General features: G+C 60.0%; 1 protein-coding gene across 3 annotated transcripts; it reads left to right on the forward strand.

Annotated features, from left to right (window-relative positions):
- Positions 1 to 414: 414 nt before the first annotated feature.
- Positions 415 to 13266, forward strand: PHC2 (polyhomeotic homolog 2). 3 transcript variants are annotated; one of them, XM_063417476.1, is made up of 15 exons: positions 415 to 574; positions 3505 to 3690; positions 3775 to 3933; positions 4005 to 4082; positions 4167 to 4328; positions 4907 to 5011; positions 5079 to 5292; positions 5773 to 6107; positions 7246 to 7393; positions 8810 to 9003; positions 10553 to 10681; positions 10775 to 10911; positions 11367 to 11508; positions 11799 to 12093; positions 12567 to 13266. In XM_063417476.1, the coding sequence occupies exons 2-15, from the start codon at positions 3547 to 3549 to the stop codon at positions 12719 to 12721; spliced, it is 2397 nt and encodes a 798-aa protein (XP_063273546.1). In that variant the 5' UTR covers positions 415 to 574; positions 3505 to 3546; the 3' UTR covers positions 12722 to 13266. The 3 variants fall into 3 exon arrangements, with proteins under 3 accessions (XP_063273546.1, XP_063273547.1, XP_063273548.1); XM_063417477.1 differs by having other exon boundaries at positions 10553 to 10682; positions 10797 to 10911; positions 12567 to 13265; XM_063417478.1 differs by having other exon boundaries at positions 416 to 574; positions 11844 to 12093; positions 12567 to 13260.
- Positions 13267 to 13724: the final 458 nt, after the last annotated feature.

A 13724-nucleotide genomic window follows, 5' to 3' on the forward strand; every position in this document is an offset into this window, starting at 1 on the left:
CCACCAACTTCACGCTACGACTTCTTGCCCGAAGCGCTCCTCAGCATCCTCGAGGTCACCCTGGGTGACCCCTGGCAACGGCAGAGACTGGTGTCACCATCCCAAGGCTGCAGCATCCCGCCGGGCCTGACTCTGGGCAGCCCCGGGATGCCTCTTGGAATCACCGGGGACTGGATCTCCGCCGCCCCCCGCCTCCTTGCCACGCCGGTCCCGGCAGCCTCCCCTCGGGCGCATCCGCGCCCCCTCCTCCCTCTGTTGCTATGGCGACCCCGCTCACCGCCCTCTCCGGGGTTGCCATGGCGAGAGCGAGCGGCGGGCGCGCGGCGCCGTGGGCGGGGCGCGCGAGGCGGGCGGGGCTGCGATTGGCCGGGCGGCCCCACGTGACGCGCGCAGGAATGCAAATGAGCGATGGCCTCGCGCCGCCGCCGCGCCGCCGCCTGAGGGAGGGAGGAGGGAGCGGGCCCGGCCCGGCCCCGCCGGGACCCCCGCACCCCCCGCTCCGGGACCCCCCGGCGCCCCCCGGGCCATGGCACAGCCCGCCCGCCGCCGCCGCCTCGCCCGGCCTGGCCCGCAGGTACCCCGCGTGCCGCCGCTACCGGGCCCCGGCGGCTTTGTCTGGGCCGGGGGGGGCTGAGGGGAGGGGGGGGGCGCGCATGCGCACCCGCCGTGCCTCAGTTTCCCCACTCGGGGCCGTGGCCCTCGGTGCTCCCTGCCTCCCGTGGGGCCCCCACTTCTCACCCCTACCCGTGTCTCCCCCCTTTCCCTTTCTTCTGTGCCCCCTCCTCTGGTTCTGGAATCCCTCATTATTTTATTATTATCATTATTATTATTATTATTGCCCACTGCCCACCAGCATATTGCAGTGCCCCCCATGTTATCGCTGACCCTCTGTTCTATATCTGACCCCCCTGTTTTCATCTCAGTCCTTGCCATCATAGCCTACTCTCCATCTTCCACCCCCTTTTCTGATTTTGCACTATTTTTATTCTCACCCCCCACTATCATGTTCCCGTCCCTATTTTATCTGACTCCCCCTTTATTACATCTTAAATATTACATTATTTTTATGACCCCCTCTTTTCTATCCCACCCCCCACTAACGTTTTCCACCCCTCACCAGCATCTTGCATCCACCCTCTATTTTTGCCCCCACTTATCATTCCCTATATTATATCCTGGTATTCTTATCCTGCACCCCTTTATTATTATTATTGCTCACCCCCAATCAATTCCAGTCCCCGCTGTTACCTCTGACTCCCTATATTGTATCTGACCCCCCAGTGTTATATCTGACCTCCCTCACTTCTATCCAATCCTTTCATTAGTGTTTTCTCCTCTTTCTCATTATCTTCCACCCCCTCCTCTGATTTTGCACCCTCTTATTATCACCCCATCATCATTTTCCAATCCCTACTCTTCTATCTGACCCCCTCTTCTATCCCACCTTCCCACCATATCCCCCCTTAACCAGCATCTCACATCCCCCCTTATTCTGAACCCCTATATTATTCCCCCCATATTGCTCCATACTGCTGCTTACTCTCCCATCTTTCCTCTCTAAATCCCATATTCCCCCCACAACGTGTCTGTATTCCCATTCTATCCCATTCCTCCAAGATTTCCCTACCCCCTCATCGTTCTGCACCCCCATTTTGGGCTCAGCTCAGGGAATTCCAGCTCCCCAGCTCTTTCTGTGCTGGCTGTGGTACCCCCCCATGTTCTCCCACCCCAGTGGGTCCCAGCAGTACTCAAAATCTTCCCTTTTTATTATTTTGGGTGGGTGTCATGGTTTTGGAGCGTCTTGGAGCAGGTCTCTTCACCTCTGGGTCAAAAGTGAGGTATCCCCATCTGACACCCCAAATTCCCTGGTGGCGTTTGGTGTGGGTGAGGACAGGGGGCTTGGACCCACAATGTGTGGGGGCTTCCTGGGCTGTGCTCACCCCTGGGGGATTGACTCCAGATGGGCCTAATGTGAGCCCTCTGTCTCAATCACTGCGGTGACCCCATGTCAACTCAAAAAACACTGAGGAAAAAGCAGGGAAAAAAAAACATTTCTGTGGCTGTTTGGTGGGAAAGGTGCTGCCTAAAACCTCTGCAGCTGATGGTGGACACATGCCATGGGTGCTGACCGGAGGGTGGGAAATGTCACAGGCCATATGTACTGCCACCCCCATGAACGCATGGATGTCCCACCCTGTTGCTTTGCAACAGTGGCATTTCAGGGGAAGAGGCCCCATGGGCTACGCAAGACCAGGACATCACTGCTGCCATGTCCCTCTTGTGCTGAGCTGGGGTGGCCTGGTGGGGCTGTGCTGTGGCATGGCCATCAAGGCCACCCTCAGTGGCCGCTGTCCATAGTCTGCATTGTCCCACACTGTTGTCCCTGGTCCTGCTGTGGTGGCACTGCAGGGGCTCAGATGGGTGACACGGGTGGAGTGCAGTGGCTGTGGGTGACTGTCAGTGACCATGGAGCCTCATGGCCACCACAGTGGCCATGGTGACAGAGGTGCCACCCACAAACTCACCCCTCTGGCCCCCACAGCACTGTTCCCATTCTCCTCCTGTCCTTCTGTCATGCTGTCCATCCCCCTCCTGCTGTCCATTCATCCCTCTACTTCCTTCCTTCCATCTGCCTTTGCCCTCATCCTCTGTCCATTCTTCCTTGCATCCTTCTATCCTTGGATCTTTTCCTCATTCTGTCCATCTTTCTATCCATCATTCCTTCCTTCCCTTCTTAGAGCTGTCATTCCTTCTGTGTGTCATTTCTTCTGTCTATCCCCTTGTCCATCCTTGTCCATCCATTCCTTGATACTTCTGTTGTCCTGATGTCCATCTCTCTTTCCCTCCCTCCTCCCATCCATTTTCCTTTCTGCCCATCCATCCTTCCATTTGTCCCTTCCTTTCCATCCGTTCGTCTGTCCATCCCTTTTCTTCTTCTGTTTGTCATTTTCTGTCCTTCCATCCTTCATCCCATTCCTGCTTCCACCTGTCCTTACGTCTGTCCTTTCCTAGTTCCATAACTCCCTTAGTTTCTCTTTTTCCTTCCATCTCTTTCCTACTTCCTTCTGTTCTGTCCATCTGTTCTTTGTCCCTTTCCTACTTCCTTCCTTCCCTTGCCTCATTTCCTTCTCTCCATCTCTTTCCTATTTCCCTTCTTCCTTCATTTCCTTTTGTCTGTCCATCCCTTCATCCCTCTCTTCCTCTAGTCCATCCTTCTATCCATCCTTACCTCCTCATCTCCATCTCTCTGCCTTCCAGCCTTCCCTCTGTCATCCTTGCTCCTATCCTTTCCTTCCCTCTGTTCTGTCCATCCTTCTGTCCATGCTCCCTTTCCCCATTTCCGCTGGGGCGCCGACCCCCGCTTTGGTGGAGGAGGATGAACCACAGGGTCTCCCATTATTCTTCCTCTACCCCACCTTCCTCCTCCGCTGTGATTCCATCCCCTGTTCCTCATCTGGACATGAGGTTCCAGGGATACTCCCTCACTCTGGTACTCCCTCGCAGCTCTAGTCTGACCCACTTCCTCCATCCCGCCCCGGCCCCGCCATGGAGAATGAGCAGCTCCCAGCTCCGGCTCCTGCCAGCAGCACCACTGGCATGGCCCAAACACCCGCCAGCACCACGGCCACGCGCCCGCCTGGGCCCCAGATCTCTGTCTACAGTGGCATCCCTGACCGCCAGACCGTGCAGGTATATGGGGTTGGGGGGCACTGGAGGGTTGGAGGGCACTGAGGGGGTCGTGGTGCAGCCCAGGGCCACGTTTCCCTCCCAAAGGTGATCCAGCAGGCGCTGCACCGGCAGCCCAACACAGCGGCGCAGTATCTGCAGCAGATGTACGCAGCACAGCAGCAGCACCTCATGCTGCAGACAGCCGCACTCCAGCAGCAGCACCTCACCAGCGCCCAGCTCCAGAGCCTGGCTGCTGTCCAGCAGGTACGGGCACCCCACGGGCACTGGGGGTCGTTTAGGGCTGGCACACCCCTCACCTCTGGCTTTTCCCCAAGGCAAGCCTGGCAGCGAACCGGCAAAGCAGCTCCTCGGGGGCCAATGGCACCCAGTCGGCCACAGCACAGCAGCCCACAGTGAGTCCCTTAGCCTCTCAGCACCCACCCCTCCTGTGCTCACCTGTGCCAGCACCCCGACCTTCTTCTCATGCCCCATTCCAGATCAACCTGGCAACATCACCGGCGGCAGCACAGCTGCTAAACCGGGCACAGAGCGTGGGGCCCGGGGCATCAGGCATCGCTCAGCAGGCTGTGCTGCTGGGCAACACTGCTTCACCTGCCCTCACCGCCAGCCAGGCCCAGATGTACCTGCGGGCACAGATGGTAAGGGTGGGGCTGGGACATGGCATGCCTCAGCATCCTGATGGGGTACCCAGGACCTTTAGGGTGCCCAACCTCCCGTTGTGGGGTGACCAGGACCCACAGGGTGCCCATGGCCATGCTACAACCCCGTAGGGGTGCTCATTGCTCTGTGTGGCATGCCCAAGAGTCATGGGGAATCCATAGGGTGCCCAGAGCCTAGGAGGTGCCCCCCATCCTCCCAGGGGTCCAAGGACCCCCCAGGGTGCCCATCACCTTGCTGTGAGGTATCTAGACTTCATGAGGTGCCTTCACTCTGTTGAGGGAACCTAGCCCCCATGTAGGGTTCACCCCATCCCCCTGGGGATGCCCAGACCTCACAGGGCACCCAGAGCCCCATTGAGGGTGCCCAAGCAGGTGTTCTTTGCCTTTTGGGGGAGTGTTGGGACCCTATAGGGTGCCCTTCACCCCACTAGGTGTGCCTGTCCCTACCCTACATAGATAGATACCCATGTGCCACCCTGTAGGGACACAGAGGAGGGACACACAGGGTGTGCCACCCCTGCTGTGGTGAGCAGTGCACCCACTCTCCCTGTCCCCAGCTCATCTTCACGCCCACGGGCCCTGTCAGCGCTGTCCGGCCCGAGAGCCCCGCGCCAGCCCCTCCACCGGCCCCGCCACCTGTCCCACCACCCACCACCCCTCAGGTGAGTCTCCCCACCCCTGCCAGGCCCCAAAATCTGCCCTGGCACCTCTGACCCGCTGCCGTTGCAGGTGCACAGCCTGGCCCTGCGCCCCGCCGGCCCCCACCTCCCTGCCCTGGCCATGAAGCCCCCCGGGGGTGCCCCTCCCCGGGCTGGCCCCCCCCGGGGGCCCCCGCCCGACCCCCCCGCCGAGCACCTCAAAAAGGCCGAGGGGCACGAGGGCCGAACCCATGCCCTGGCCCGCGCCACCGCCCCCGCTGCCACCCACCCGCTCGTCACCCCAGGTAAGGGGCTGCTCCGGGGCGGGGGACACCCCTGGGTGCTGGGGGAGTCACGGGCTATTCACTCTGGAACCTAATGATGGCCCACACTGGTGTGTCCTGTACATTGTCACCATCTGGGACCTTGTGGGTCCATCCCCACACTGGCAGGGGCCCTGCCCAGGAGGTTCTCAGCACCTGTAGCATCCCAGAGTCCTGTGGGGTGCAAGGAGCTGGGGCAGTGAGGGTGTGAGCCAGGGGACTCCATGGAGTGTTGGAGCCTGGGGTGCTGCACTGGCATGGCTCCCAAAATTGGGGGACCCCCCTGGGACAGCCTGAGCACAGCTTCCCACATCAGCAGCAGGAGCAAAGCTGATTGTCCAAGGCCACCAGAGGGAACAGAGTGAGCAGCAGCTTCCTAGAGGGGGATCCTGGGGGTGGGTCCCTTGGGGCTGAGGTGCTGGTGATGAGCGGGAATCTTTGTCCCCATTGCTGTCCTCGCAGCCTATGCCCCGCTGCAGTCCCCCCAGTTCCTGCAGCAGCCGCCGAAGCCGATGCAGCCGCAGCCACCACCGCAGCAGCAGCAGCAGTTCGTCATCCAGCAGCAGCAGCAGCTGGGCCCCCGTGGGCAGCCCCCCTCGGGCTCCCCCACCGCCCCCCAGCTCCAGCCCCTGCCTTCTGCCAGCCCAGGCCCAGTCCCCCAGCCCAAAACAGGGGTCCCCCAGGGAGCAGGGGGCGAGGGTGGCCCCCCCAACGGGCACCCTGGCTGCCACGCTGCCCCCCGCAAGTTCCAGCATGCCTCGGCTGTCATCCTGCAGCTGCAGCCTGCAGGCCCCACGGTGAGGGGCCCCCAGACCTCCCCCCAAATCCTCATGATGAGGGGCCCTCAAACATCCCCCAAAGCCTTCCCAACCTTCCCACCAAACTCCCCCCAAACCCTCATGGTGAGTGGCCCCTAAACCTCAGATCTCCTGCCAAAGCACCCCCAAACCATCCACCCCACCCCTATGGTGAGGGGCCTCCAAACCTCCCTGCAGACCTCTCACCAACTCCCCCCAAACTCTCACAGTGAGGGGCCCTCAAGCCCCTTGGTCAGGGGAGATCAAGGGAGGGAAGGAGGAATGGGGGCACTGGAGTGGGAATTGGGGTATTCTGGGGAGTCGGCTATGTGCACATGCATGTGGGTGTGCAAGTGCACAATCCCTGCACACGTGTGTGTGTGCGTGTGTTTCTGAAATGTGCATGGGGGCCCAGCTGTCACATCAGTCTGCAGAGGTACAGGTGTGCCTGCTCAGACCACACTGCATGTGTGTACCTGCTCCATGCACACCTGTGTGCACAGGTTTGCCCCATCCATGGCACTTACGTGTCTGTGTGTACCCAGTCCTGTGACATGGGGAGGATGTGGCTGATCTGTATGTGTGCACATGTGTTTGATCTTTGTATGTCTGACCCATGCATGTGTGTACTGGACCCATACACATCTGCGCGTACAGCTTTGCCAGATGTGTGCACATGCATGTGTGCACATGTGCATGTGTGTCTGCTTCCTGCATGTGTGTGTGTACTCGCTCCAGGTCCATGCACGTGCATCTACATATGTGTCAGAGCCACGTGTGTGCCTGGTCCCTGCACGTGAGTGCAGATGTGCTTGCCTGACTCGTGTGTGCCAGGCCTGTGACACGCCAGACCCATGCTCATGTGTGTTTGTGGGTGTGCGTACAGGCTCCCATGCACATCTCTGCAAAGGTGCATGCCAGGTCAGGTGTGTCTGGACACATGTGCCCAAGTGTGACATGCACGTGTGCATGTGCATGCCCACTCTAGGCACACGTATGTGTGTGACCCATGCATGGGTCAGCACAGTCCAGCCATGTAGGTGCATGCCCCTGTACCACCTGCACATGCACCTGCCCTGAACCCCGCTGGTGCGTGTGCACACCTGACCCTGCCCCACGCGTGTCCCTGCCACCACAGCCCTCCCTCGGGGTTCCCGAGAGCCCCCGCCGGGACCCGCTGCCCGTGCCGAGGAGCGCCGAGAGCCCGCCGCAGCCCCCCGCCCTCTCGCCGCCCGCCGCGCCCCCGGGCCCCGACACCCCTGAGGGCGAGCGGCCCCTCACGCACGGTAAGCCCCTCCCCCACTCCGACAGGCACCCACTCATGGGGTGATGCACCCCCAACCCTCACAGCAGGGGAACGTTGAGGCCGGGGGTGCGCGGGGCCCGGCTGTGCTGCGGGCAGTTCCCTCAGCCCACCCGTGTCTACGGCGTCACCGCCGGTGCGGGGTGCGTGCGGCGCCCGCCGCTGCCGGTAGGAGGGGCGCGGGCGCCTTGGCCTCACGCACGGAGGGCGCCCGAGGGGCAGAGGCGCGGCCATGCCCCTTTTTGTGGGAGCGGCTCTAGCTCCCGGGCTGGGGAGGCGTGGCCACATCTGGAGGCTCCGCCCCAGATGCGTGGGGTGTGCAGGGGGCGTGGTCACGCTCATGCGGTCACGGCCGTTGTGGGTGAGACTCCGCCCCCAATGACGAGAATGGGGAGGCGGGGTCTTGTGGGGAGGGTGTGTCCGCGCGCCGAGGCTCCGGCGCGCGCGGAGGCAGCGCCGGCCAATGGGTGCGCGGGGGGCGTGTCCGCGCTAGGCCCCGCCTCCGCCGCCGCCTTTGTCCCCGCTCGGCCCTGGCCCCGCTCCCGGCGCCGCTCCCGCTCCAGCCCCGGCCTGGCCCCCCCCGCCATGGCCCCCCCGACTCCTTGAGCGCCCGGTGAGTGAGCGCCGACCGCGGGGGCCCGGCCCGGGGCGGAGGTGGCTACGGCTCTGACCTCACTTCCGCATCCGCCCCCGGCCCCGGTCCGGCCCCGCGGCTCGGGCGAGGGAGGGGTGGGGGCAGCGGTAGCCACCGCTGCCGGACAAAGGTGATGGGGCTGCCGGGGCCTGCGCGGCCTGACGGTGCCGCCGGGCCGAGGCGGCCTCGCGGGGAGAGGAGCGGGGCGGGTTGGGCAGGGGCCCATCGGGCCTCACTGGGCTGTGGTGTGGCTTTGCTGGAGTGTTCTGGGGTTTATTGGGATCTTACGGGCGTGGATCAGGCCCTGCTGCGGTTTCATTGGGATATGCTGGGCCCTTACCGGGGTAGTTCGGGCCTTTCTGGGGTCGTACTGGGCTTTGCTGCGGGAGATCGGGGCTTTCCGGGGTTGATGGAGCCTTGTTAGGGCCTTACTGGGGGAAACTGGGGCTTTCCGGGGTAGATCGAGCCTTGTTGGGGCTGTACTGGGGCAGATGCGGTCTTGCTGATGCCTTAAAGCGGCGCACTGAGGCTTTACTGGTCCTTCCTGAGGTCTCTGGGGAGTGTCCGGGCTCCTCCGGTTATTTTGAGGGGCCCCTTAACCCCTTTCCCAGTCCCTCCAGGGCCGCTCGGGGCTCTCTGGGCGGCACTGGCGGCACTGGGAGCGGCAGCAGCTGCTCCGTGTTCCAGCTGTATGGAAATCGCGGCCCCGCGTCAGCGCGGCGTCAGCGCCCGCCCCTCACCCCGCGTGTCCCCCGCTGTCCCCAGAGCCCCCCGAGCGCCTCCATGCGCAGCCCCGCATTCCCGGGATGACCTCGGGCTCTGGCAGCGCTGCCGCCACCGTCGCCGGCGCCGCCCCCCACAATGGTGAGAACAAACCGCCCCAGGCCATCGTGAAACCCCAGATCCTCACGCACGTCATCGAGGGCTTCGTCATCCAGGAGGGCGCCGAGCCCTTCCCGGTAACGTATCCCGCTCTCCCAGAGCCGGGGTTTGCGGGCGGTGAGAAGGTACACGGACCTGGGGCCTTGGGAATGGGGTGCACAGTCAGACTCGAACACCCGAATCCTCCCCTGGTTCATCATCCAGGAAGGGGCTGAGCTGTTCCCGGTAATCTTGCTGTGTGCTGCAATCTGTAGTTTTATCCCGTGAATTTGGGCTCTGCATCAGTTACATGTTACTGAGCATTTGTCATTCAGGAAGGGGTTGAGCCCTGCCCAGTAACGTGTTCCAATGTCCATACTCTTGTTCATGGATTTGGGAGGTTGGCAATGGGGCACCCACCATTGTGAACCCCCAAATCCTCACCCATATCATCGAGGATGTCATCCAGGAAGGGGCAGAACCATTCCCAGTAATGTATCTGTCTCTCTGTACCCTTACTCCTGATTTTGGGGGGTTTGGGAATGGGATATCCAAACAATCATGACCCCCCTCCCCCAGAATCCTTCATCCATGTGTTGAGGGCTTCATGGCTGACAACAGGGCGAAAGTGTTCCTAGTATGGTATCCCCCTACCCCTGTTTCTGGGACAGAGGGATGTTGGGAATGGAGCATCCAGACCCTTGTGAACCCCCAATCTTCCCCCACATTATAGAGTTTTTAATCATTCAGGAAGGAACTGAGCTGTTCCTGGTAACATATCCACCCATCTATGTCCTTATCCCAAGATTTGGAGGGGGAGGGGCTCCTGTATTTGGGGGGTTGGGAATGGGGCAGCCAGACAATTGTGAACCCTTGGATTGTCACACACATTATTGAGCAATTCCTTGGCCAGGAAGGGGCAGAGCCATTCCTGGTAATGTATACCCCTCTCCTATCCTTGCTTCTGAATTTGGGGACTTGGTAATGGGACATCCATGTTGTTGTGAATCCCCAAATCCTTGTGTTTTTTAGTTCCTTACTGTGCAGGAGGGGGCTGAGTCATTACCAGTAATGTATCCCCCTCTACCTGTCCTTGTTCCTGGATGTGGGAAATTGGGAAGAAGGCTCCTGCATTTGAGGGGTTGGGAATGGGACACCCAGATAATCATGAACCCTCAAATCCTCACCCATGTTATTGAGCATTTCTGTCTTCTAGGAAGAGACAGAACTGTTCCCAGTAACATACCTGTTGTTGTTCCTGGAGCTGAGGGATGGGGAAGGCAGCATTGGGATTTGGGGAGTTGGGAGCGGGTTCTTTTGACAATTATGGGCCCCCAAATCTTGTTACTGAGCACTTCAGCATCCAGGAAGGGTAGAATCATTTCTGGTAATGGATCCCCCTCTCCTTATCCTTGCTTCTGGATTTAAGGGGTCAGGAATGGGTCACTCAAAGTATAGTTAAACCCAAAACCCACACCCATGTCACCATCACCCAGGAAGATGCAGAGCTGTACCTGGTAACACATCCCCCTCTCCTTACCCTCATTCCTGGATGTGGGGGTTTGGGTTGGTCCCTGCCAGCCCCATGGACACAGGAAGGAGTCCGTGTGGCACTGGGGCACAGGTGCAGCCAGGTGTGTTGCACAGGTGGGCCGCTCCTCGCTGCTGGTGGGAGCCCTGCACAAGCAGTATGCGCAGGAGCTGCTGCCGGACAAGCTCCCGCCACAGGACAACACCACCACCACTGACTCAGACATGGAGGAGCCGTACCTGCAAGGTAGCGCCCAGGCCCCCAGCCTGCCCAGCCCTCTGGGAGCCCCCGGGTTTCTCCCGGAGTCCCCCGGCTGAGCTGGCTGGTTTCTCTCTCTGGGTGTCCCTCCACGACCCCCAGAATCCAAAGAAGAGGGGAACCCCCCCAAGTTGAAGTGTGAGCTCTGCGGCCGCGTTGACTTCGCCTACAAGTTCAAGCGCTCCAAGCGCTTCTGCTCCATGGCTTGTGCCAAGAGGTAAAGCCCTAAAGCCCACCCATACCCTCTTTGGTGGGGTAGAGGTAACCCCAAAACCCATGCCGTACCTCCATACTGGGGTAGAGGTAACCCCAAAATCCACCCAAGCAAGGTAGAGGCAACCCCAAAACCCACCTGACAGAGCAGAAGTAACACTAAAACCCATCTGGACCTTCTTCAGTGGAGTAGAGGTACATCAAAATCTATTTGACAGAGTAGAGGTAACCCCAAAAATCCAGCTGGGGTGGTGGGAGTAGCCCCAAAATCCACTCCACAAGTGTAGAGGTAACACCGGAAATCCACCTGTCAGGGGAAAGGTAACTTGAAAATCCATTTAGCATGGGAGGGCTAACCCCAAAACATCCACCTTCCCCCTATTCTGTGGGGTAGATGTACCCCCAAAATTCCCTTAGCAGAGTGGGGGGACCCCTTCATGACCCATGGCTCCGTTGTAGGTACAATGTGGGCTGCACGAAGAGGGTGGGGCTGTTCCACCCAGATCGCAACAAACTGCAGAAACCAGGAGGGCCCCCCCATGGGCGGCGCCGCAGCTGCAAAGGGACTCTGCCCCCCCTGAACAAGGACAGCAAGAAACAGGTGAGGGGGTACAGAAGCTTGTCTGCCTTTGGGTGGGCCTTGGGACTGGAATTTCTGCCCAAATTTAAGAATGTGGGATGGGCACCAAGCCTTGGGTTTGTCCCTGAATTTTGGAGACACAGAGTGGGTGCTGAGTGCAGGATTGTCCCTCAGTTGTGGGGACACGGGGTAGGCGCTGAGGCCAGGTTTTGGCCCCAGCTGGGGCCACATGGGGTGAATGCCAAGCCTGGGGTTTGTCCCTGAATTTTGGGGACATGGGGTGGGTGCTGAGGCCAGCACTGCCCCCGCAGCCCACGGGGTCTGTCCCAGCGGGGTCGGTGACGGCGTCGTTGCAGCTCAACCACAGCCAAGAGGATTCCAGCCGCTGCTCGGACAACTCCAGCTACGAGGAGCCGCTGTCGCCCATCTCCGCCAGCTCCTCCACATCCCGGCGCCGACAGGGAGAGCGGGACCTGGAGCTGCGAGACATGGAGCTGCCAGACGTGCACGGCCGCGACCTGCCTGGCCTTGGCCACCGCTTCCTGCCCAGCGAGCCCAGCAAGTGGAACGTGGAGGACGTTTACGAGTTCATTCGCTCGCTGCCAGGTGAGGAATGTCCTGGAATGGGCAGGGAGGGATCTACCCAGGGATACCCAGAAGTGTGGTTTTGGGAAGGCTTATGTCCCTCATAGTGTGTTCAAGGAGGGATCTACACAAGGATAAACCCAGAATTGTGCTTTTGGGGGAAGATTCATTCACATAGAGCCCCCTAAATATATTTTTGAGTAGGATTTTACACACAGATAACCCCATAAATATTTTTTTTTAATTTACTCACAGTAAATACCCTGTAAGTATTTGTGGGGCAGGGAGAAGATTCTACTCACAAATCCATTAATATTTTGGGAGGGGAGGGGCAGAGGATTTACTCACTGATAAACCTAAAGGATAATTGAAGGAGGGGATTTACATATGATAACTCCCTACATACAATTTTTTGGCGATTTAAGCACAGAGAAGCCCCTAACTGTATTTCTGGGGCCTCTGAGAGCGTTTGCTGATGCTGCCCCTCCCCACAGGCTGCCAGGAGATCGCGGAGGAGTTCAGGGCCCAGGAGATCGATGGGCAGGCGCTGCTGCTGCTCAAGGAGGATCATCTCATGAGCACCATGAACATCAAGCTGGGCCCTGCACTCAAGATCTATGCCCGCATCAACATGCTTAAGGACTCCTGAGGGGGGGGGGCACAGGACCCCACTCCCCCCATGGGACCCCCACAGAACCCCTGACCACCCGACATGGCCCTGGGGAGGAGGAAAGGGGGGAAAGACACTTGTGAGCACACCCCACCCCCCTGCCCCCCCCGGGGGGTGTAAATAGCCCGTAGCTCTAGAGCCCTCCCCCTCTCCGAATTTGGGGGGGTCACCCCTCTCTTCTCCAGCAGAGAGGGGGGGGGTCCCCACGTGTCCCCCCATGCCTCCCCCAGGTCAGCAGAGCCAAGCAGGATGGTTGCCTTAACGTGTGCTCCCTCCCCCAGCTGGGATTGGGGCCCCCAGGGAGGCTTGGACTTCCCCCACAAAGAGGGTCAGGGAGAGGTGGGGGGCGTGGAGGAGGCGTCACCCCCCCATTCACACACACCCCCCACACTCTGGGATGTTTTTGGGGCACCTTAGCAGAGTACAGTGGTGAGCCCCCCCCCAGGCAGGTAAGGACCCCCCCACACCCCCTCAGCCAGCACGGTCTTTTTAAGAAAAGGAAAGGAAAAAAAAACTGAAAAAAAACACATGGCCCCACCCCCCCTTTTCCTGTTTTTTTGTTTGTTTGTTTTTGTTTTTAATAAACACTGAAAAAAACCTTGGGACCTTCCCAGTTGTCTTCATTTCCCACCCCCATTTTTTCTCATGTAAACTGAGGCAGCAACACCGGGATGGGACTTCTGTGGGCAGTGGGAGCAGGTTTTGGTGGTGTGTTACCTGTGTGACCCTGAGGATCCTCACTGCCCCCCAAGTTGGGAGGTGGGGGTGATGTTCTCCTCCCAAGAGTCTGTGGTGACAGTAGGACCCTCCACACCTCCAGGTGACCCCCAAGTCCCAGTGGTTAGGGGGCTACAGGGTCTCAAAGTAGGTGAGATGGGAAGGGGAACAGGAGGGGATGTGGTATCATGTCCCTGGAGATGGTCCTGGGGGGTGACACATCCCTGGAGCTCATGGGCCTGGTGAGGGGTCCCTGCATGTAGCA

Source organism: Prinia subflava, chromosome 21, assembly GCF_021018805.1.
Source record: "Prinia subflava isolate CZ2003 ecotype Zambia chromosome 21, Cam_Psub_1.2, whole genome shotgun sequence".
Taxonomy (NCBI): Eukaryota; Metazoa; Chordata; class Aves; order Passeriformes; family Cisticolidae; genus Prinia; species Prinia subflava.